Source organism: Microtus oregoni, unplaced genomic scaffold (genome assembly GCF_018167655.1).
Source record: "Microtus oregoni isolate MIOR12 unplaced genomic scaffold, Mior012 000038F_ref0000394, whole genome shotgun sequence".
Classification (NCBI taxonomy): Eukaryota; Metazoa; Chordata; class Mammalia; order Rodentia; family Cricetidae; genus Microtus; species Microtus oregoni.
In genome coordinates, this window is record NW_024543097.1 from 24,202,051 (window position 1) to 24,223,732 (window position 21,682).

The 21,682-nt window shown below is 48.9% G+C and overlaps 1 protein-coding gene across 10 annotated transcripts in view; it reads left to right on the plus strand.

Annotated features, from left to right (window-relative positions):
- The window catches only part of LOC121433402 (histone deacetylase 4), a 257,632-nt gene that overhangs the window by 206,234 nt on the left and 29,716 nt on the right, over positions 1–21,682 (plus strand). For 7 of the 10 annotated variants that reach the window (XM_041631766.1, XM_041631771.1, XM_041631765.1 and 4 more), the window contains 6 exons: positions 2,133–2,371; positions 8,559–8,813; positions 11,391–11,577; positions 13,259–13,392; positions 16,688–16,808; positions 19,833–19,879. In XM_041631766.1, coding sequence (XP_041487700.1) covers positions 2,133–2,371; positions 8,559–8,813; positions 11,391–11,577; positions 13,259–13,392; positions 16,688–16,808; positions 19,833–19,879 — 983 coding nt within the window. The remainder of the gene's footprint in view (positions 1–2,132; positions 2,372–8,558; positions 8,814–11,390; positions 11,578–13,258; positions 13,393–16,687; positions 16,809–19,832; positions 19,880–21,682) is intronic. The other 3 variants (XM_041631768.1, XM_041631767.1, XM_041631769.1) reach the window with 3 other exon arrangements.

Below are 21,682 nucleotides of genomic sequence, written 5' to 3' on the forward strand. Positions count from 1 at the left end.
CGTGTAGCTTATAGAGAAGGCTAGAAAGAACACCCAAGCCCACACAACAGTAGTAACTGTGGGTCCCTATCTCAGCTCTGGCAAGGAACTATGTCCTTGGTGCTAAGAAAGCTGACCAAGGAGTAGAAGTCAATGCCAGTGCCCCTCTGTTTAGCCTCCTACTCTCTCTCAGACAGGTTTCCCTGCAGCTCAAGGAAGCAAGTGCATGAAGTTTAGAATTGACCAGGCAGACCCTGATTCTGCTCTATCTTAAGGATAAATACCTTTAGAAAAATACAAGTTAGAGAAAGATAGGAAATGTGTACAATTTACCTAGTGAGTGTGCTGTGTTTCAGAAGTTACGAATGTGGAATGTTTCCCACAAGACACATAACCCTACCTATTAGTGGCCTTGCCTAGTTCCATACCATCCTTAGGTCTGTAGGTAACTTCCTCATGGCCATGGCTTCTCTCAGAACCACAGCCAGAGCAACCCTAGGACTGGCCTGTACATGTTCCAGTGTTCCCGAGGGCCAGCCTCTGGCTAGTGTTTTGGAGTACCCCCCTCCTGCTGGTATGAGTCAGTCTGTGGGCTTGGTATTGTGTTCTTGCCTTGTGCTTTTTCATCTCCAGTGTGCATTGGCTCTCCCAAGCCAGTGATCTGGACAGGAACAGCATTTCTGGCTTCTGGTATCTTCTGAGACAGATGGACACCCCTGCCGCAGCTCTGGAGAGCAGTGTGCCAGTGACCAAGGGTTGCTCATTATGCTCAGGCCCCTTCCTGTCTGTTCTCTGGGAAGCTGCTCACTGTGGGCTTCATCTTCCCGTCTGTGGGTGAGATGCTAGCACAGAGTGATGAAATGGAAAGGCTCAGTTCCCATAGGCAGCATCCTGGTCTGTGCTGGTCTCCTGGTTGATCAACACTATTCCTTTGGGTTGGATTTGTGGTTTTGGTATTTGTTTGTCTGTTTACTTATTTGGTCCTTTGTTACTGTTTTGATATTAAATCTTGCTTTGTTGCCCTCAAACTTGGATTCTCCTGCCTCAGTCTCCTAAGTGCTGGGGTGTCAGGCCTGTGCTTGATTCACTTTCAGCCTCCAAACAGTTCAGCCCAGCAGTTCCACCCACTCTTCCTAGTGCCCCCTTCCTCCGTGGTCCTGATGCTGTGTCGTACTGGTTTCTTCTGTTCTTCTGGGGAAAGGAGCCTCCTGAACAGGGTTTCTTCTGTTCACCCATAATTGTCCTTAGAGGCCCAAGTTCCCCATTGTCTAGAACAGCGATAAATGATACTGTGTATAGGGTTCAAGCCTGTGAACATTCGAGCCAAAGTAGTACTACAGCATCCTACTACTTATGTGGCCATAGCCGCTCCTCTCAGAGCACTAAGAACAGTGCCCACTGGCAAAGGGGTCAGCTCTTAGCACAGACTCCAGCCTTACACCACAGTCCTCCTCTTGGGCAGACTGACCTGAGGAAGTATGTACTGCTCTGAGCTCACGTCTGTCCACTGTCCTCAGCATGCTGTGTGAGTCATTGCACTTGCCTGCTCTCTGCAGCCCATTCTCATGCCCCTAGAAGATTTGCCTCCTTCCCTGTGCTGCCCTCCCTTCCTCTCCCAATACCACTCTGTGTTTGATACAAAGTGAAGTCTCCTGTGGTGGAATCCACTGAAAGTCATTGTCTTGACAGTGCCTGGGTGTCTGATGGGGACAGGGTCTTGCTGTCAGTTTGTCTCTGAGTTTTGGCAGGCTGGCTACAAACTGTTCTTCTCTCTGGTAGTTGGGTATTGGGAAGGGGCTAGAACAACCATCTCTGGAACACACGTGACAGGTGTGGCGGGCTGATCCTAGGCTGTTGCCACACTTCCGGAGTGCTCCTTGGGCAGAGCTCCTGGAGAGACTATATCAATGGGATCTTTAGGGGGCCTTGCTTTCAAATTACACTCTGCTCACCTCGCCCCTGCCCCTGAAAGCCCAGGCTCCAGGCTTATGTCCTCTAGCCGGAATTGGACCTGTTTATAGACAATTGTGTTTCATAGAAGGCCATGGGCTGGCAGGCATGTCGTTTTCTCCACTGGTTACTCAACAGCGTCTCTCCCCTCTCTTCTTCCTCTTCCCCTCTGCTGTTTTTTTTTTCCTCCATATTATCTTCAGACTGGTATCTTTCAGGCCTGGGGGCGCTGCCCCTCCACACACAGTCCTTGGTTGGTGCGGACAGGGTGTCCCCATCCATTCACAAACTGCGGCAGCACCGCCCCCTGGGGCGCACGCAGTCAGCACCCTTGCCACAGAATGCACAGGCCCTGCAGCACCTGGTAATCCAGCAGCAGCACCAGCAGTTCCTGGAGAAGCACAAGCAACAGTTCCAGCAGCAGCAACTGCACCTCAGCAAGGTGAGTCTGCCCAGCTGTCCTCAGGCCCCTCACCTGGAACCAGATGTCATACGCCTTGCTGTCTTCCTCAGCCTCTGCTCCTCCTCCACTGACCTTGAGTGGCTAAAGAGGGAAAGGAGGAGCACAAAGCATGTGCTCTGGTGTGTGGTCCAGAGTCTAGGGAGGTGTGCTGTTGTGTGGAGCCACTGTTTAGGTGTGTCCACAGCCTTCCTCACAGCCCATCTGCATGTCTAAGTACAGTGGACAACATCCTTGCAAGAAGCCTCTGCATCATTACCTGGAACAATCCACATAGGCAGTTCTTTCAGGGGTTTTCTAGGGTCATTAGCCAAGTAGATCTTTAAGCAAACCCTAACCCAAGGCCTACAACTTTACAATGACATCGAGTCCCTGAAGCTTATTTTTCAAGTCACCTGGCACCTGCCGTCACTTAAATGTAGGAGTTACACCATCCAGAAGCAGCTTGGGACCAGGCAGCCTATAGAGTTCTCTGTGCTCACAGCTTGTCCAGGGTCTCTCAGCTCCATCTACAGGCGGAAGCCATGGGAAAAGTTAGTGCCGTGGTGCTGGCAAGCAGAGAAATGGAGGTTATTTAGTATGTTCCCATCAGATGTATTAGTCGGGTATCTTCAGCATCAGCTCAGATGAGTGTGTTGCAAACAGCCCAGTAGCTGTCGTCCAGGAGACCACAGACCTCATCTGACTGCTCATAGCAGCCAAATGGTGGATGGAAGATCCCCAGGGTTTATCCTGTGGTGACAGATGACAGTCAGAAAGTAAACCAGTCATGGATGGACCCTGCTATGCTTCACTCACAGGAGGTGACCAGGATAGGCAGAGCCACAGACCAGCGGTTCTTAATCTTACTAATACCGTGACCCTTTAATACAGTTCCTCATATTGCGGTGGTAACCCCTAAACCATAAAATTATCTCATTGCCTCTTCGTAGCAATAATTTTGCTACTATTGTAAATCATAATGCAAATATCTGATATGCAGGATATCTGATATGAGACCCCTGTGAAAAAAGGGTCATTCAACTCCCAAAGGTATCACAACCCACAGGAAGAGAACTGCTGTCTTAAGAGACATGAATTAAGTTAGTGGTTGTCAAGACCTGCAGCTTGGGAAATGGGATCAACTGTCAATGCATACAGCATTTATGTATGTATAGGGATAATGAAAATGTCACTAAGTTAGGTTGTAGTGGTGGTTATAGAGTTCTGTAAACTACTCAGCTGTTCAATTTAAAAGTATGGATTTTAGGGTGTATGAATTACATCTTTTCTCATAATCTGGGGTGAGATACATTCCAGAATACTAAGTAGGTGCCTGAAACTGGGCAGTACAGAATCCTGTGAGCAACAGCCAAACTGAGAATCAGGATGGCTACTAACCAGTACATTATGTGTGCACTAGGATGGGCGCCCATCCTCGGTGGGATGGAGTGGGCTAAGACAAGGTTTTATGATGCTAAACAGAATGGTATGCAGCTTAAAACTTAGAAATTGTTTATTTCTAGAATTTTCTATTTAATATTTTTAGATGTTGTCAGGGTCCAAGCCTTCCGTGGGTTGCCTAGGGAAGGTGGGAAAGGATCAGGGACAAGACTGTCCTGGAAGGTGACTGCGTGTGCAAAGGGATAGTCTAAAGGAGTCTAGAGAGCCCCACAATGAATCAGAGGTCCTGATGTCATATATTTCCAGGATAGAGAGAAGACAGGTGGCTCCTGTCCACACCTATCCCACCTTGATCCCTGCTGCAAGCTGAGAGGTCCAAGATTAAGCTGGTCTCCCAAGGAATTTTCTGCAGAACACATTCCCAGCACAGGCTCAGCCAGGCCACTCCTGCCTATCAGTCACACTAATATCAGTTTCCCAGCCCCAAGCCCTTTAACCCACAGCCTTTATGCCCAGCACTCTGAGTATGTTAGAAGTTGGGGGCTCCAGGCATCCCATCATTTACACAAGAATGACATTTGCTGGGGATGAGACAGGCTCCTGCCAAGCGTCTACACTCCCAAGTGTCAAAAACACTTTCATATCCATCTCTCTAATGCCAACCTAGGCTTATTAATTTCATTATGTCACTACCTGAATGGTGTAGTAGGAGGTTTGAAGACAGGAACACCCATTCACGTGTGACATATTCTTGAAGATGACTTTAGAAGCTAGGTAATCTCACTGGGGTTTGTTACGTGATTGATTTGTGATAGCAAATGACAGTTGATTGAAATGTTTATACAATGTTTTCCTGGGACACCCAGGAAGACAATGATGCTCTCTGTGCTATCTGGCACCAGCGTTCCTGCCTTGCTGTGTGAGAAGCTTGCTCCCTAAGGGCCATCCACTCCCTTCTTGGCACAGTGGAGACCATGGCTGGGCTCAGTGCCCACTTTAAGCCACCATCTTAAAGTGCCGGTGCTCTAAAGGTGTGACAGGAGTATTTACTCATTCTAGAATTGTGTTTTCAGCAGACTTTGTGCTCTTTCCCACTTTCCAAGGGACAAAACAGGGCTGCCCAGCTAGCTACTCTTGACTCCTGGGGATTGGAATGGCAGCCTGTGTATCTGACTGGGTTTTGGTTCCTAACATGGGTGCTGTGCCCACATTAATGTGCTTCATAAAGGCATGGTAAGGGAAGAAACCTTCCCAAGGAAGAAGGCTGTCTAAGGGAAGAGTGCAATGCTCAGCTTGGCAGGGAAGCACCCATTTTTCCTGCTGCCTCCAGATCCACCTCACCACAACCTTGTTTCAAAAAGTGGGAAGTTGTGCTCATAAATGTGCCTTCCTCTTTCAGTGGAAAAGTCCCGTTGTTGAAAGCAATTCTTGCAGCAGTGCTTGGTCTACAGGATCACTTGGTCTTTGTGCAGGCAGTGTTGTCCTCGCGGGGTGTTACTCTCTTTTGATATGAGAACTTGACTTCTGTGGGTGGTCTACCTGTGAGAATATCCAATAATTTTTAAATACCTTGCACTTGCCAGTGGGGTTCTGGCTCTGAACTCTAGTCTAGTGTTTTAATCCTGCTGCTCTGGATCTGGTAGTATGTGTGTTTTCATCCCTTAATAAAACAGGGAACTGATGTCCAAGAGGCCTCTGGACAACAGAAACTGACGTGTTGGTGAGCTGCTGCCTGCCTCCCTGCTGGCTTCTCTTGTCATGTTACCAGAGGCCAGGTTTGCTTCCCAAAGCGAGCTCTGCATTAAGATCAGTCTCTGTGACCACAAAGAAGCAGAGCTAAATTTTAAAGAGGGAGAGAGATTATCCCTGTTTGTAACTATGGCTCACAAAGACTAGTTGCACCAGCACCTGCGTCAGTGCTGAGCAGAGCAGCCCACCCACTGAAGGCCATGGGCCTGTTCTGCATCATTGACATGGTTCTGAGTGGCCCCCTGTTGCCATGGCAACATCCCTCATAAATACCCTCTGGAGGGAAGCCTAGCCAAGCTGTGGCCCCTTGAGAGTCTCTCCCTGCTCCCTGCCCCCTGCTCTAGAGTTCCTGCCTGCCTATCCACTGCTGCCAAGGCTACAAACTGACCAGGTGAGCAACCTGTACCCTACTTGGAGAGGAAACAGGAAAACCTCTCCTGGCAGTGGGGGCCAATTCACATATGAGAGAACAAGAAACCAAAAGCAAGAAGCTGAGCCTTCCCAGCATCAGGCATAGCAAATAGAAGAACCCCACAAACATGTACTGATGTGGACACTCACCCCACCTTTCTCAGAGGCATCCTCCTCAGCCACAGTCAGCCAGCTAACAGGAGCTCCTGTCCAGGGGTTCTAAGGGGACATTCCTTTACCTTACATGTTACTTTCAGTGTTGCCTTGATTATCTCAACAGACTCCAGCCTTTGGGAAAGTTGAACATTGTCCAGTGGGACACTGGAAACTATAACTGAGAAACAGAAGGTACTCAGAATCCTAAATAGTACAGGGACACTGAAGAGCCATGACACCAAACAGAACACATGACATGTTCAAGACAGAAAGGGGCACAAAAGTTGTTAAGAGTCACCTGTGGGGCTATAGAATAGAGAACCATTGTTGTAGGGGGTCACTGGGCTCAGCTGTTCATATAAACGTATTGGAGGAAAGGCTATCTGTCTGTTTCCCCTTTAGCTGGGATATAGAGGTAAGGTGCCACATGTGCTCTTCTGACATCTTTCTTCAATGTTGAAGCACAAAAATGATGTTGGACAAACCTAGATATGGAGCCTATCCGTGCACAGCACACTTGCCCTGCTTCTTCCTTCCAGAAGACACCCTTCCTGTGACATCCTTCACTTGTTATGGCTACTTTGAACAGTTTTTTTGTTTTCCAAGTGCACCCTAGCATAGGGACCTGGGTTCCAGTCCATCATGGGCTGCTACCCCTGGACACTTACAACCACTTAGAACTGGGCTTTTACAGTAATGACCTGAGTTCCTGAGGGCCTGGTCACCTTGGTTGAGTCAGCCTTACAGAAACAATACCACTTTCCACCTTTCTTCACCCCCCTCCTTCTTCCCTCCTCTGTATGTGGCAGGAGGCAGAGGGAGGAAGTAAAGGCCCCAGTGTATGGGGGCGTGCAGAGGGAAGAAGAAAGGGCCCCAGTCTTGCTCCCAGACTGCTTGAGCATCTGTGCTCTGGGCCCATCTTTCCACCTCTGCCTCTACTAGTACTTCCTGAAGGTAGTTATCCCCAGTCGCTGTCATCTGTACCCCAGTGCTAACACTTCAGCCGCTCTAGCCAGACTGTACCTTGCATTTTCTTACCGTTCTTCACCCATGTTCTGATCCCCGTGGTCTGTCTCTGCATTCATAGTCCTGTTGCCACCTTTTACCCCTGTGTCCTGCTGGGCAGTGGTAGCCTGTTCTAGAGCTCCTAGGTTGTTCCCAGCTCCAAACACCTAGCTTCCTTGTTATTGTCTCGTGAGTTCTGCCTATCCGTCTGTTGTGACTCCCTAGCAGTCAAAGCCACCTTCTCCAGGGAGTTTCCTCTGCCATTCAAGATACTCTGTCCCTTCTGTCCTTGCCATAGCACTGACCTGAAAGGGTGCAGTCTCCACAAACTTGACATCACATACCCGGTTCACCTCATGTTCCCAGTTAGATTGCATCTGGTATTGGGAAGAGTGGAGTGCAGGAAAGATACGCTGCCACTTCCCCCACCCAGAGCCAGTTTTTGTTGAAGCCTGCTTGCCGAGTCTTTCCCATCAGCTGGGGAGAGGCTTGACAGCTCACTAAGTTGACATGGGCTTCCCTAGCTTTTTTGAGGCCGTTTACAGTATGCTGATCTGCATGTGTACAGTATGGCATGATTTCAGCCATGCCAGTTAACATGTCTGGGACTTCATTCAGTCGCCCTGTTGTATGTATGTGCATACTCAGGATGCTTAAGGTACAGGACAGATGCTACTGTTACCATACTATGTCCCACAGACCTCACCCATCCTGTAAGGAGCAGTGCCCTGTGGCCAGTGTCTCTCTGCCTTCCACCTCTGCCCTTGTGTCTTAGGGCTTTAGGAATAAGATCTCTAACTGGCTAGGCTTTCAAAACGAAACTGGAAAAATCTTGCCTACACGGCCATGTGGTACCTTCATAAAAGTTTGCTGGGGAGCTTGGCACATGTTTCTGACAGGGCACCACCAGCACTGCTTCCCACAGATTGATGGTATACATCCTGAAGGTCCTTCCAGTGTGGGGCATCCCTAAGCTTTCAGAAGGCAGCTTCTGAGAACTTCTCTCTGGGCCCTCCTAGTTCTGCCCTAGCTTCTGAGCATGGGGTACTGGATTTCTGCCTCTGTTGCCCTTCTCCATCCTGACAGGCGGCATCTGGGGAGGCTGTTGCTCTCAACAGCTGTGGCTGTGTGACTGACACTGGCCTCTCTCTTCACTTCTACTCCCCTCTGCAAAAGGAGCTGCAACCTGCAGCCTGTCTTAGTCCTGGCACTGTCCTGGCACACAGAATCCCTGCATAAACACTGAACACCTAGTACCTGGCTTCAGGCCACTTTAACCTTAACTCCAGGCATCACTTCCTGTGCATCTGAAATGATGCTGGGGTCCTTGTGGTGTGGGTAAATGATACTTGCCGGCCCTTGGTCACATAAGTTCTTGGTACAGCATTCCTGTCCTGTGATGTATGGAGGAGCGTCTTCTAGTCACGTGACTGTCCTAACTTCCTTTGTCTCCCCTGTGTTGCAGATGATCTCCAAACCCAGCGAACCACCCCGGCAGCCTGAGAGCCACCCTGAAGAGACGGAAGAGGAACTCCGTGAACACCAGGCCTTGCTGGATGAGCCCTACCTAGACCGACTCCCTGGGCAAAAGGAACCTTCCCTAGCTGGTGTCCAGGTGAAGCAGGAGCCCATTGAGAGTGAGGAGGAAGAGGTGGAGCCTACTCGAGACACGGAACCCAGCCAGCGCTCAGCCACTGAGCAAGAGCTGCTCTTCAGACAGGTGTGGAATGAGAGCAGGCAGCTGACTCAGCTTCTCCTTCTGTCCACTGAATCAAAGACACTTACTGTTCTGCCTTCATGGGCGGTGGGGTGTGTTTCCTGAACACTTCCATGTACGTCTCTGAAAGGCATTCATGTACCTTCTGGAGCGTATGGGCCACACAAAATTATAGGCGGCTGTCGATTGTTTTTTTTTTTTTAATAAAAAAAAAAACAAAAAAACAAGCATTGGTGGGATTCAGCCTAACCAGTAAAACTGGAATGGGAGGTTGAAGTGTTAATGAAAAAGGAGCTGGGTGTAGTGGTGTATGTATGCCTTTAATCCTAGGACTGGAGAGTCAGAGTCAGACAGATATGTGAGTTTAAGGCTAGCCTGGTCTACATAGTGAGACCATGTCTCACAAACAAATAAAAGAGTCAGGGTCTGCTCAGCAGAGAGGACAGTGAGGTCTGGGACACAGTACAGAATAGCAGACTGCCAGAGATAGAAGATGCTCAGTGAGTGACTATTGATTTGCAGTGAAAGATAAACTGGCACTTGTCTAGAAAGACTAGGGACATTTGGACAGGACATGGGAAGCCGTGGATTAGAAGCCACAGAACCCTCAGGCTGCTTTTGCCTCAAGAGTGATAGGTATGCCAGGGGATCCAGAGTCATGGACTCTAGTTGTATTCCCAAGAAGCAGTACTTGATGCCTGGTTACTATTCTAGGGCATATGCCCCTGCTTGCTGGACTTCAGGATTCTCCCAGCCAAGCCCCTTCTTAGTCCCATGGCTCTCTAGCTAAGGCAGCCACCAATGCTTCGCCGTAACATTTGGTAATGCCAGAAAAGCAAGGTTCCTTCAGCAGACACCTATTAACTTCCATTCTCATAAGGTCCTTGGAACAAGGAGATAGCACCCACAGCATGAGGGTGGCTTAGATTCTCCTGAATGTCTACTTTGGGAATCGGTCTCGTAGTCTGTCCCCAGCACCCAGCTCTGGTACTTTTCTCTGTCTTGGGCATGGGTGACCTGTTTGGTTCTGGGAATACTTAGCTCCCATCATATAACCACCACTCTTTAAAGTCTAATAGAATTAAAAGGGTGAGAATACCATGGGTCTTATGAGCCAGGAACCCAGGAAAATCAGTGGCTAGGACTGTCCACTGCTCCAAGCTGATGAACAGAAAGGGACTTGGGGACATGTTTGTCATGTTTGAAGTAGACCCTTAGAGGAAGCCAATACCTACTTGCCGTCGTTGAAACCAGTATTCTTTTACCACACAGATTAAGTCAGGGTATTTCAGTAGCTGCTTTGGGGACTGGTCTCTTTTAGACACCAGATGATCCAAGCATGAGACAGTCCTTAGGATCCTTACTTCCTGTGTTCTCTGGAGAACCAGTGAAACTCCTTCATGGGACCTTGGACACAGAGTAGTTTGTGGAAATGCACAGAGGGGACGTTAACTCCTTAATGGTCTGATGTGAGCTAGGGAGGCCGTGGGCCTTCCACTTCTGTGTGGGTATTTCTGGCCTCCCTACTGTGGCCCTCATGTCTGCAGCTCCCCTTCTGTCTGCTGAAGGCTTTACATCTAGGTAAAGTTCCCATCCTCTGCTCACAGCCCAGGGCTGTGCCCTGCTTCTCAAGAGTTGGTATTTTCAATGCCATAAGATCTGTCCATCAAATTGGACTTGGGGCGAGGTTTGTGGGGGTGGTGGGAGTTGGACTTCCTTTTTAACATGCTGCAGTGGCATGGGATGGCATGGTTTTCTTTTTCATCTGTTTCAGGGCCCTAGAAAGTGACTTCCTCTGTTCACTACAGAAGGAGCAGCCTCTGGGCAGGTTAACTTTGGGAATCTCATCTTTGACTCACTCCCCACAGCTGGTTCACTTCCCACTGGACATGTACCTCAGCCAGTCCCCAGAGTCCCCATCAGGGTTCACATCCCTCGGGTAGCAAATCCCCTGAGTGGTGATCCCACACTTTACAGCTACCCTTGTCAACCCAGTCCTCTCTCCTGGGCACCTGAGCCCTTAGCATGTCTCATTATGTCATCTCCCCCACCCTAGTTCTGGCCTTCCTAGCTTGAGAATGCTAGAGTGGTTTGAGGCCAAGGCAAGGAACACATCAGACATTATAGAGCTGGCCCTTCTGTACCTGCCTGTGCTCTCTAGCTGAGTTTGGCTCACAGAAGAAGAACCTGTGGAGGGGTGGCAGTATGTCTTCACTGTCCCATTTTCACTATGGTCAGAGTGACTCCCCTAGCCGAGGACCTGAACCCTGTCTAAATATCAGCCCCTCCACCACTGCTCACCTTCTCTTTAGAGAACACTTCCCAAGTCCCACCTGGACCACACCTCCCTGTAGGTCTTTGAGATGGCAAGTCCCCTCATCCTCTTAAGCATGGCCAGTGTGCCAAGTGCATTCTCTTGTGATCCCACTCAGATCATAGCCCATGGTTAGGAGGCATGCATCCATGGTTAGTTGTCCAACAGTGCGGAGGCCTGTCATTGGCTAGGGGTGACTGAGTAATAAGTGTCACAGACTGGTGGGAAATGTTCTGCCGCTAATGGCCCTCTATCTTGCCCCACAGCAAGCTCTCCTGCTGGAGCAACAGAGGATCCACCAGCTAAGGAACTACCAGGCATCAATGGAGGCTGCTGGCATCCCTGTGTCATTCGGCAGCCACAGACCTCTGTCCCGGGCTCAGTCCTCCCCAGCATCTGCCACCTTCCCCATGTCAGTCCAGGAGCCCCCCTCCAAACCAAGGTTCACCACAGGTAACTTGTAGCCTCTTGCTGGTAGGGGGAAGCAAGAGGACAGGGGCAGTCTGGGAGTATGGAGCAAGCCACTGATGAGGCTAAGGGAGCAGCCTACAGTTGAATCTGGGAAGAACCCAGACCACACTGTCCAGAGACAAGCAGCCAGCGCCATGCCAGGCCTAAGAACCCCACTCAGTCATGGGAGCACACTACAGTGCTGTGATTCTGGGGCTGGCCACAAGCTCAGAAAACCACCTTCTCTTTTCCTGCAGAAAGCAGTCCCACCTGTGCCAGCGCAGAGCTTCCCAGCGTCCCATTCTTAGCAGCAGTAGCAGTGTTGGTCTTCTGCAAGTGTCCCCTAAACCAAACCCAGATGGCAGCATTGCCCCAAGGCTCCAGTGACACCCTGTACAGTGCTTAGTGAAAAGCTCTGCTAGAGCAGAACACAGCAAGATCTGGGACTAACTGGGCCTCTCTCATCTCTGGCATTGCACCTGCCCTGTGGGTTGGAAATAGTGTCTTGCTGGCACCTTAGCAAAAGGTCCAGAGGTCCGGAACAAACTAAGCAGAAGTGTGGACCACAGTTTCATAGAGGCAGGGACAGAAAACTATCTCCACAAGATAGCCACACCACCTCTTCCAGTAGCTTCCTGTAATGACAAACAGGGAAGCTAGGATGGTTCTTCATAGTGTTTTGATTTAACATTTCTTTCTAATGAAGAAAAGTTACGTAAATACAGAATGGCTTTATCCTTCACAGGTCTTACAAAATGTCTTCCTGCAGTACACTGCAAATACAGCCAAGTTCTTTTCTTAGAAGGAAATTTCCTGTTAAGGGAAACATTTCAGTAGTAATACATAGAAATTAAAATTACTTCAAAAAAATTAAAACTGCATTTCATAAAACCCACCAAGTTTTCAGTCCATGAGCTGAAATTAATATGTCCTCAAAGGACTGCAGCTCAGATAAGGGAAACTCTGTCATGAAACCTTGGTGGCAACTTGCATGTAAACAGTGTTTATTGGCTAGTGGCTAGTCAGAAGAGACCTTCCTATCTGTGCCATTCTGTGAAGCCACTCGTGACTGATAGACTTCTGTGGTCCACAGCTTCTGAGCTGTGTTCATATACTTGCTCATGTCAGATAGGCATGTTTATGTATCTCACATATGGAACCCAGCTCCCTTTGTATTCTTATGTCCATCTTGAGTGAGCCCACACATGCCACCATTTCCCTGTGTCCAGCTGCTCTGGACCTTATCTGGTGGCAAACCACAAAACTTATGCTGGCCTGGACCATGTGGTAACCTTGGGCAATGTCTACCCAACAGACTTGCTAAATGCAGAGCCTAGTCAATGACCAGGCAGATGGCCTCGAAGGGCCAACACCTGTCATTACTAGAATTCAGCATAGCCCAAGGACTACCAGACCCCGATCCCTTCTCACCTTTTATTCCGTAACTTGGCCCAATCCCAATGATGCAGCCATAGTTTTTCTAAGCTACAGTGTTGCACAATGCTGGGTCTCTCATTCTGCTTGTATCTAGATCCTCTAGTTCCCACTTGAAAAGGAGATAGGGTAAACTTGAACCAAGAACCAATTCTCCTCCTGGGAATTCTTCTGCTGTCCAGGGCTGCCTTCTGGCATTGACTGACTCAGCCCTGGGCACTGCTCTGACTTCAGCTCTGCTCCACTGCAGGCCTTGTGTATGACACACTGATGTTGAAGCATCAGTGCACCTGTGGGAACACCAACAGCCACCCGGAGCATGCTGGGAGGATTCAGAGCATCTGGTCCCGCCTGCAGGAGACTGGTCTCCGTGGCAAGTGTGAGGTATGGGGGTCTATCTAAGGTGATAGAGAAACATCTACTGCCTTTCTTGCTCCTGGACATGGCTTCCAGCCTGCTCTATTCACAGTGTCTGCCTGTTTTCATGTTACAGTGATGGAGAAAATCCGAGAAACATTGCCTATGTTTCCTCATCCCCATCCATACTATCTATGGCTTCTGAGAAGCCCATCTCGGCACCTTTGCTGTTGTTGTGATAGAATACCTGAGTCTTCTGCTTTAATAAAGCAGAGAGGTCTGTTTACCACCTCACAGTTCTGGTCGCTGGAGGTTCCAAACCAAGGTACCAGCATCTCACGAAAGTGCCTTGACTAAACCACAACTTGACAGAGAAGCAGAAAAGAGACTGCTGTGTAGGCCGGCCTTTCTCTGTGACAACTTGTTCATTTGAGAACTAATTTAGTCATAAAGGCCTGAACCTTTATCACTTCTAAGGGTGAAGTCCCTGTTTCCCAGTTACCTCCTGTCAGAACCACCTCTTGCTGGACCCACAGTACCAACACTACCAGATTGGGTGCGTAGCTTCCTTTCCATGAACCTTTGGGGCTTCCCATGGCAGAGTCCAAACTGTTTTCCTAAGATTCTGTATCTTCTACAAAGAAGCTAGCACCATGGGCTGTGCTCCTCAAACCCACAGTGCCAGGCTGCTTCCCCATGGCTGTCTCTGCCTTCTTCCTAGTTACTTTTCAGCATGCTCCTTTGACTGGCCAGTGTGTACATCCATACTTCTGCAGTTCAAGACTTGGGGAAGATGAGCCTACTTGTCCCGTTAGTCCTATCAGCTACATCAGAAAGCCTCTCTGAGGACATGTGGAAAGCTTTGGACCTTTTCTTCCTCAAATGTTAGGTTCTGCAAGGCAGTGGCCAGCGTGGAAAGCACCTTCTCCCCCCACCACCACCCTCCCTCTGTCCCCCAACCCCATTAGCTTTGCCTCTGGTTCCTTTATGCCAGCCCCAGGGATCTGTGTAGGAAGGCTCTAATAGGGTTGTCTCTCTAGGTGTGGTCCTCAGTTTTCCTAGATGCCATGCTTGCTCTCAGAAGGTCTCCCTATCTGCCAGTGGGGTTCAGGTTTACCCCACATTTGGCCACAACAGAGCTGGTCACATACAGTATGGCTCTGGCCAAGATCATGTTGAGCCTCTCCTGGTTCTCCACACGTGGCTCAGCAGGATGCAGTCCCAGGTCCTGTGCACTCAGGAGTCCTAAGCTGAGGAAGAAGGATAAACTTGTGTAGGGCAGGGCTCTGCTCCTGGGAGCTGGTAGGCTCAGGTGGGCCTTCCCATCTGTGCAGTAGGACTAGCATCACCCACAGGATTGCCTTCAGTACCTGCCAAGGGAATCTGCTATGGCCTCTCTTCAACTTGAAAAACCCCTCCATGTCATTCCCCCAGATTGTCCTGCACATCAGCATAGGATAGGGCACAAGGAGGCTCAGAGGCACTAGCAGGAGCCTCGTGGAGCAGCAGTTACTTGTTTCCTCTCTGTGAGCCCAACCGCCCTCCTGTATGCTCTGCAGTATTCATTTACATCATCCCAGGGCTCACGGGTCCCCAGTGTCCCTTACCTCTCAAATTGTGCCTCACTTTTGGGAACAAACCAATATCAAGCTCACACCTGCTCCTGATGGCCCTCTGTGTGGGAAATGAACATTGAGGGGTGAGGTGAGGCGCCACAGGCACCTGTTTGGGAATCTATCCAGAATGCTATGCCACTGGGGGGCAGCATTGACCTGTGTACACAAGCCCTGAGAAAAAGCCTCTTTCCTCTCTGCTCCAGCTGGCCTTGCATCCTGCCATCCTGCCCATCCAGATGCTGCCCTGAGGCATCCTTCAGTTGCCAGCATTCACAGATGTCTTGCCCCCTCCCAGGAAAGTATATTCAGGCACAACTGTGAGACAGATTCTCAGCTAAGAAAGCAAGTAGAGCTGGGCTGGTTTGAGAGTATAAATATCTGAGAAAGCAGGATAGCCACCCACCTCACCTTCCGTTGGACTGTCATGGAGATGTGAGAGATATTCGCCATATCTGGGCCGCTGGCAGAGGATTCTTAGATGTCAGTCTATGAAGTCAGAGCAGAGTTAGCAGGAGCCTCAGGAGATACCGGTAGGCTAGGACAAGATAGGGCTTAGAACCATTGGCAACAGTAAAAGCACTGACCAGCTTCCTAAGTGTAAGTACTGTAATCCCAAGCATGGGAAGCTTACCTTGTCAGCTCTTTGTTGTGCAGAGGAGCTGTTCCTTAATTCAGCCCAAGAAAGCAAGCTTGCATTCACACCAGGTCTCCATTGTCTGGCTTGTAACCTGAGTCCTAGGCCCTTGTCATTAGAGTTGATATCCAACACAGAAGTCAAGTAGATGATGCTATGATATCCCATAGACTCCCAACCACTGACTCTGAAAGTAGAGCTTGGACTGTACCTCACTCTGGAGGGCCTGTGGGTGGTCTCACCCCATGAGTGGTCTGAACTAGAGAGAGGTCTTCTCTGTAGGCCCAGGCCCCTCTGCCAACCTGCAGAACCAGGGCCATACCATATTTAGGTTCTTCACCATGTAGGTCAGCGCCTGCTGGACCAGACAAATGGTCAGGAAGGGGAAAGCAGATCTGTTGTCAACAGCTTGTTGAGTGATGAGGACTTTCCTTTGCTGACCTCCAAGGAGCACTTTACCTATAAAATATTTGTGTTTCATAACCCCCCGGCCAGCTAGGTTAAGTGATTAACTCAACTGAAGGGCAGGCACTCATCTGCTAGTGTCTAGAGATTTGAAGGTAGCCCAGAGTAGATGTGGTGATCTTACAATCTGCAGAGGAGCACAACACTCCTAAGCACCTCCCAGTGTAAGCACAGATTCCAGTGTGTCAGCCGTGGGCAAGAGCGGGCCACAGAGAGCTGCTGTTGAGGGACACTAGAGCAATGTCTTGAGTCCTTTGAGAATGAGCTCAGGCAGCTTGCCTCACCTCTGATACTTCTTGCTGTTTTAAGCCCAGACCCTGGTTCCAGAAAGCAAAGTAATAATTTGTTGAAAATCGTATGTGTGATAGTGAAGGGTAGCATGTTGAAAACTAGAATCATTTTTAAATGTTTTTCAAAGCTATGATTAAAAGGCAAGCCACCTAAAATACTTTTAAAGATTGTGTTAGGAACTGTTTTGTTTCTGATTTTCAATAATCTAATAATTATATGCCCATCATCATAACCGAACTGTATTCCCTCTGGCGCAGTAGCCTTGCTGAAGTAGAAATTGGCCTGACATATTTGTTCTTACCTTATGTCCCTACAGTGCATCCGTGGACGCAAAGCTACATTGGAAGAGCTGCAGACAGTGCACTCGGAGGCCCACACACTCCTTTATGGCACAAACCCTCTCAACAGACAGAAACTGGACAGTAAGAAACTTCTAGGTACTCGAGACCTTCCTTACATCCCTACCAGGCTTGATCTCCTGCAAGTGATGTTTCTACCCCTTGACCCCTGTAGCTGGGGCTACTGTGTGGCTGACCAGGACAGGAAGGCTGGACCTACAGTCCATTCTGGAAGCTGCTCAGGACTGTGTGAGAGCAGGAGTGTACAGTCTTTGTCCTGTTTGCAGTTTTTTTCTTAAATCTCTTAGGAAGAGGCTGAGAGGACAGGGAGAGCCCCAGGCTTGGCCATGTTCTGACTAGCAGAAATCTACTCTACCTCACCACCAGGGTCTTTATCCAATAAAAAGTAGGATTTGACAAGCTGTGGGACCTACATTGCATATATGGTTTACCCCAGAGAACCCAGCAGCTTTGTGGTGACTTTTGCAGTGATCCAAGACGACAGACAGTAGGGATAGATAGGACAGAGCTAGGGTTAGTGCTTTCTGCCTTGGGACTCTGAGTTCAGGTCATGGTTCAACAATGGGGGTTCTTGAGATGCCCAAAGTCCATCTCCCACCTGCAGTCCCCAAATGGGCCCCATGTGTGCTCACCTTCACCCTCAGAAAACAGGGGACTCCCCCTGCAGGAACTTGGCCAGTTCAAAGGACTCTAACAGTGAGAGTTCCCAGAAAATAGTATCCTCATGTTTACAGAGCTATTGCCCATCCGAAGCTGCCAGTGTAGGCTCCACATGAGGTCAGGAACAGACAGGACAGTGCTTGCCAGGCAGCTAGAGACTAAGGCTGTACTTAGTGTCCTCGAATTGGGAAGATGCTATGAACAAAGGTGAAGGAAGAAGTGTAGGTCACTTGAACACTAGTCCCTAGCTTGTGGCCCGCACTACTCCACTAAAGCCTACTTGTGCATGGATTTCTTTCTTTGTTAGGACGCTTTCCCCACACACTATACACATCCCCGTGCCCCAGCAGCCATGCTAGTGACTGACTCTGTTGCTGTACCCTGTGTCTTTGTGGTGGCCATGTGAGGTCCTCACTTGGTGTTCTTTCCCTCCTGGCTAAGCTTTGCCCTTTCACACTGTGGGAGGTACCTAGTCTGTCACTGCCTAACCCCTCAAGACCCCTGTTTAAGCTTCTACAGGGTCCTAACAACAGATCTTCACAAACATCCTTGGCCAAAGTATTTGAGACATAGTAATACCAGTTACCCCAAGTTCTGTTAAAGTAGCCCTAGTTAGATTTGTAAATACTACTTTGATTTTCTTTCCTTTTTAAATCCAATCCACACATTTCTCTTTCATGTACAAAGACCCTTTATAGTTCTTCCCTGAAGTGAATTGCCGTTGTGGTGGGCAGTCACCTTCCCTAGAAGCAAGGGGACACCTAACAGTCATGATGAAGAAAGGTCCGGCTTGGGTCAGCTGTAAAGCTGTCAAGGCAGACCTCCGAAAGACTGGCTGCTGCAGAGTGTGCGTTGTCTGTCCATCCACATGCTGAAACATCAACTGGCACTCTGCTGGGAGCAGACCAGAGGGCTAGACTTCAGGAGTGTTTTTGCAACCTGACTCAGTGGTTATGACCTCAAACTGCCAACAGGTAGAGTTAGGCTGTGGCCTAAGCTGGGGTGAAAGATACTCAATCTAGAACAGGGGACCCTTGGATACAGCTTGTGATGGACATAAAAGCTCTTGTCATGAGCATCATGCCCTGCCTCCTATTCAAGTGTGCTTTCTGTGCATAATATCTGATAACGTTCCTTTTTCCCTCTTCACTGGCTGGAAATGAGCATGAAAATATTTCAGTGATTGACATCTGGAATGTACATGGCATTGGCTCTAGTTTCAAAGGGAAATGCACTTTCATAGCCTTCGCCACCACATAATCAATGTGAATTTACTGAAGAAAGTCTCAGGTTCCTTTCTTGACATTGCACTGTCATACCTTTGTTAGAATGAGGGGTAATAATGAAAGTGCTGTCTCTTCATGCCTGGCTGATTCCGACTTTAGATGCCAGGTGCCCTGTGCAATGGCTTCAGTCTGTGATACAGACCCATAATGGCTGCAGTTGAACAGTACACAGTGAGCAGGTGCAGTGTGGCTTGTAGTCCACATCCTTCCTTCCCAGCCTTTTCCCAAAGGCCCAGACTTTCCCTACCTACCCTATCCCCATTCCCTGAATGGATGTCATCTCTGGAAAGGATAGCTACCATTTAAGACACTGATTTGACATGTTGCTTCCCTATATAACTCCCCTACATATCTGCCCAAGATTTCACTCTGCTGCAAGAACCTGTGTATGCAAAGTTTAGAGCATTTTTACCTGCTGCCCACCTGTCACTGAAGGAAAGATGTATTTAATCTCCCTGTTCTGCCTCCCTTATTTGTATGTGCAAATAAGGACCAAGCCCTGGACCTATGCTATGAATGCTTAGCTGTTTGAGGCAGAAAGGCAGGGGTGATAAGAAGGTGGCCTCGGTAGGACCCAAGAGTCCTAGCCTTCAAGAAACAGTAGGAAATGGAGGCCATAACAGTGCTGTTTCCTCAGCATGAATTGGGAGGACTGATAGTGGCAAGGAATATGCAGGTGTGGCCTTATTCCTGCATTGCCCATAGTGGCCCAGTACCCCCGAGTAACAGGCCAGGAATGGGCTAATTTACTGAGATCCATACTTGGACCTTCAGCCAGACATGTAGATACATAGAACCTTTCCTAACTCCAAGATCTTCCAGCACTTAATGGAAGAGGTTTTGTGCTTTAGCAGGAATACTATCAGGTATACACAAGCTTCCCTGCCCACAGGTTCTCAAGGCAGCATGATGTCTGGATTGTGCAGGTCTCCTGGGAGGCCCACCCCCCCTCCTGTGGCTGTCTAACCATGAAAGCCTGCTCCCTCTCAGGCTTTGGCAGAGCCACTCTCCTTGTACTTTTTGCCTAGTGGTGGAGCCTTACAGGGGAGCCAGTGGGACAAGAACCATCTTGTCCTGGGATCCACAGCACGCTCTAAGGACTATGCACTCACGGATCCAGTGCTACCCTGATCTGACCCTCATCTTCTCCCCACAGGCTCGCTGACCTCCGTGTTTGTCAGGCTCCCTTGTGGTGGTGTTGGGGTAAGTATTTCTTTAATGTGTAAATAATGTCCTGTTTGTTCTCAGAGCCCCAGTGGTCACAGAAATCATTGCCTTGCTCTCTCGAGTGGGTAATGGCTGCCAGGTGTTTTCCATAAACAGTACTACGGGACAGGCGGGGCCATGTGGGGCTTCAAAGGAACTGAGAGCTGGGAGCTTTTTTTTTTTTTTTTTTTTTTTTTCACCAAACTCAGGCACCTTTTTGAGGGGAAGGTTGTCTGACAATGCATCTGGAGCCCTGCTAATCCTCAGTTCTTGTGCACCTTATGTGTAGACTGCCTTGGAACATCCTCAATAGCACTGTGCTCGTGTTCACACAGGCCACAGAGGCTTCTTGGGGCAGAGTGGGCTTGTTCTGCACCACTTACTAACTTGTACTCCAGATAAGAGTTCTCTGTAACATGCCCATGAATCAGGTGACATTCTCTGCTTTGTGGTTGATAGCCATTTCTATAGCCAGGTGAAAAGAGCAACTCGTCACTTGGGAAACAGACTGAGACACACAAGTGGCAAAGAACCGGCCATCAAAGTGTCTACTCCAACTGCACAGACAGCCCTTAGTCTTAGTCTCTGTCACCACACTGGCCTCGGGAGATAGAGGTTCTGCTGTATTCCTGTCCTCTGGGATGCAAGAACGGGACCAACCCTCCTTTCTGATCTTCTGACCCTTTGAATCCCACTGCACCACTGTGTGTTGGGCCAGAGTTGTCCAGGCCAAACCTGTACCATGTTTGATCACAGATCCTGGGGTGAAGCTGAGGTCTGGATTCTGTTATGGAAATGAAACAAAATTGTTTTCTTCCTGAGTCTTTACAGAAATCGCTGCTTTGAAAATTGTCCCGTCAGAAAGAGAATCGATGGCAATCTATTCATACCACCACCAAGCCCTCCTGGAGTTACTTTGTTTTGTATTGTAAATAGGCTGCAATCTCTTAATTCGGGGCAAATTTTTGGCCCGACTTGAAAAGATTTGGATTTGCACTGCCCTGCAACCAGAGGGCCCTGTGCAAGGCAGCATTTATAATTTGCAAATGAAAACTAAATGCAAGCTTGGATCTAGGGGCAAACCTGGGCAGTCTCCTGCACCACTAGCCCCAGATCTGAGGTACAACAGGCATGCCAGATGCAGACACACTGCACAGATGTAAGTGGAGCCAATGAAACCCAGCCTGGAAAGGGGAGTTGGGATTTTCAGGTCTTTCGCATAGGTTCTGAGGCAGGAAGAAGGCCTACAGGCTCTGGCCTGAGTAGACTAAGTTTTCCTTCTAGGGCCAAGCCACCGGTGTGTCAGAGCAATGGGAGAACTGTGTAGGATGTGTAGGATGGGGAGCAGGCACCCAAAGGCAGGCCCTCTGTCCCTGGAAGCAGCTTTCCATTGCCATTTCCTTCTTGTAATAGTTCTTTCAGAGTTGAAAACTCCTTCATTAGCTCTGTTAAGGTTTGAAAATAGTTTCAACCATTTTTTCAAACCAAATAAAAACACTCCTGCATTTGTTCACCTCATTATTGTAAATTCCAAACTAGTAAGGACCTGTGTTCTTGACTTTCCCTGCTCCTGTCCCAGCCCTGCCTAGGACCTACCCTCCCACTTGAGCCTCCTGATTCCCAGGACTCACCCAAATTTGCCACATGCTCCATTATTGTTATTCAGTTTTCATTTCCCAGATGCGTCTGTGTTTCCATTTCACCTATGTCTATCCTTCCTGTAAAGCGCTTTTCTATAGCTCCCATTCCACATTCCCATCACCACCCTGACTAAACAGGGCTGCCCCTCGGTACCACTTC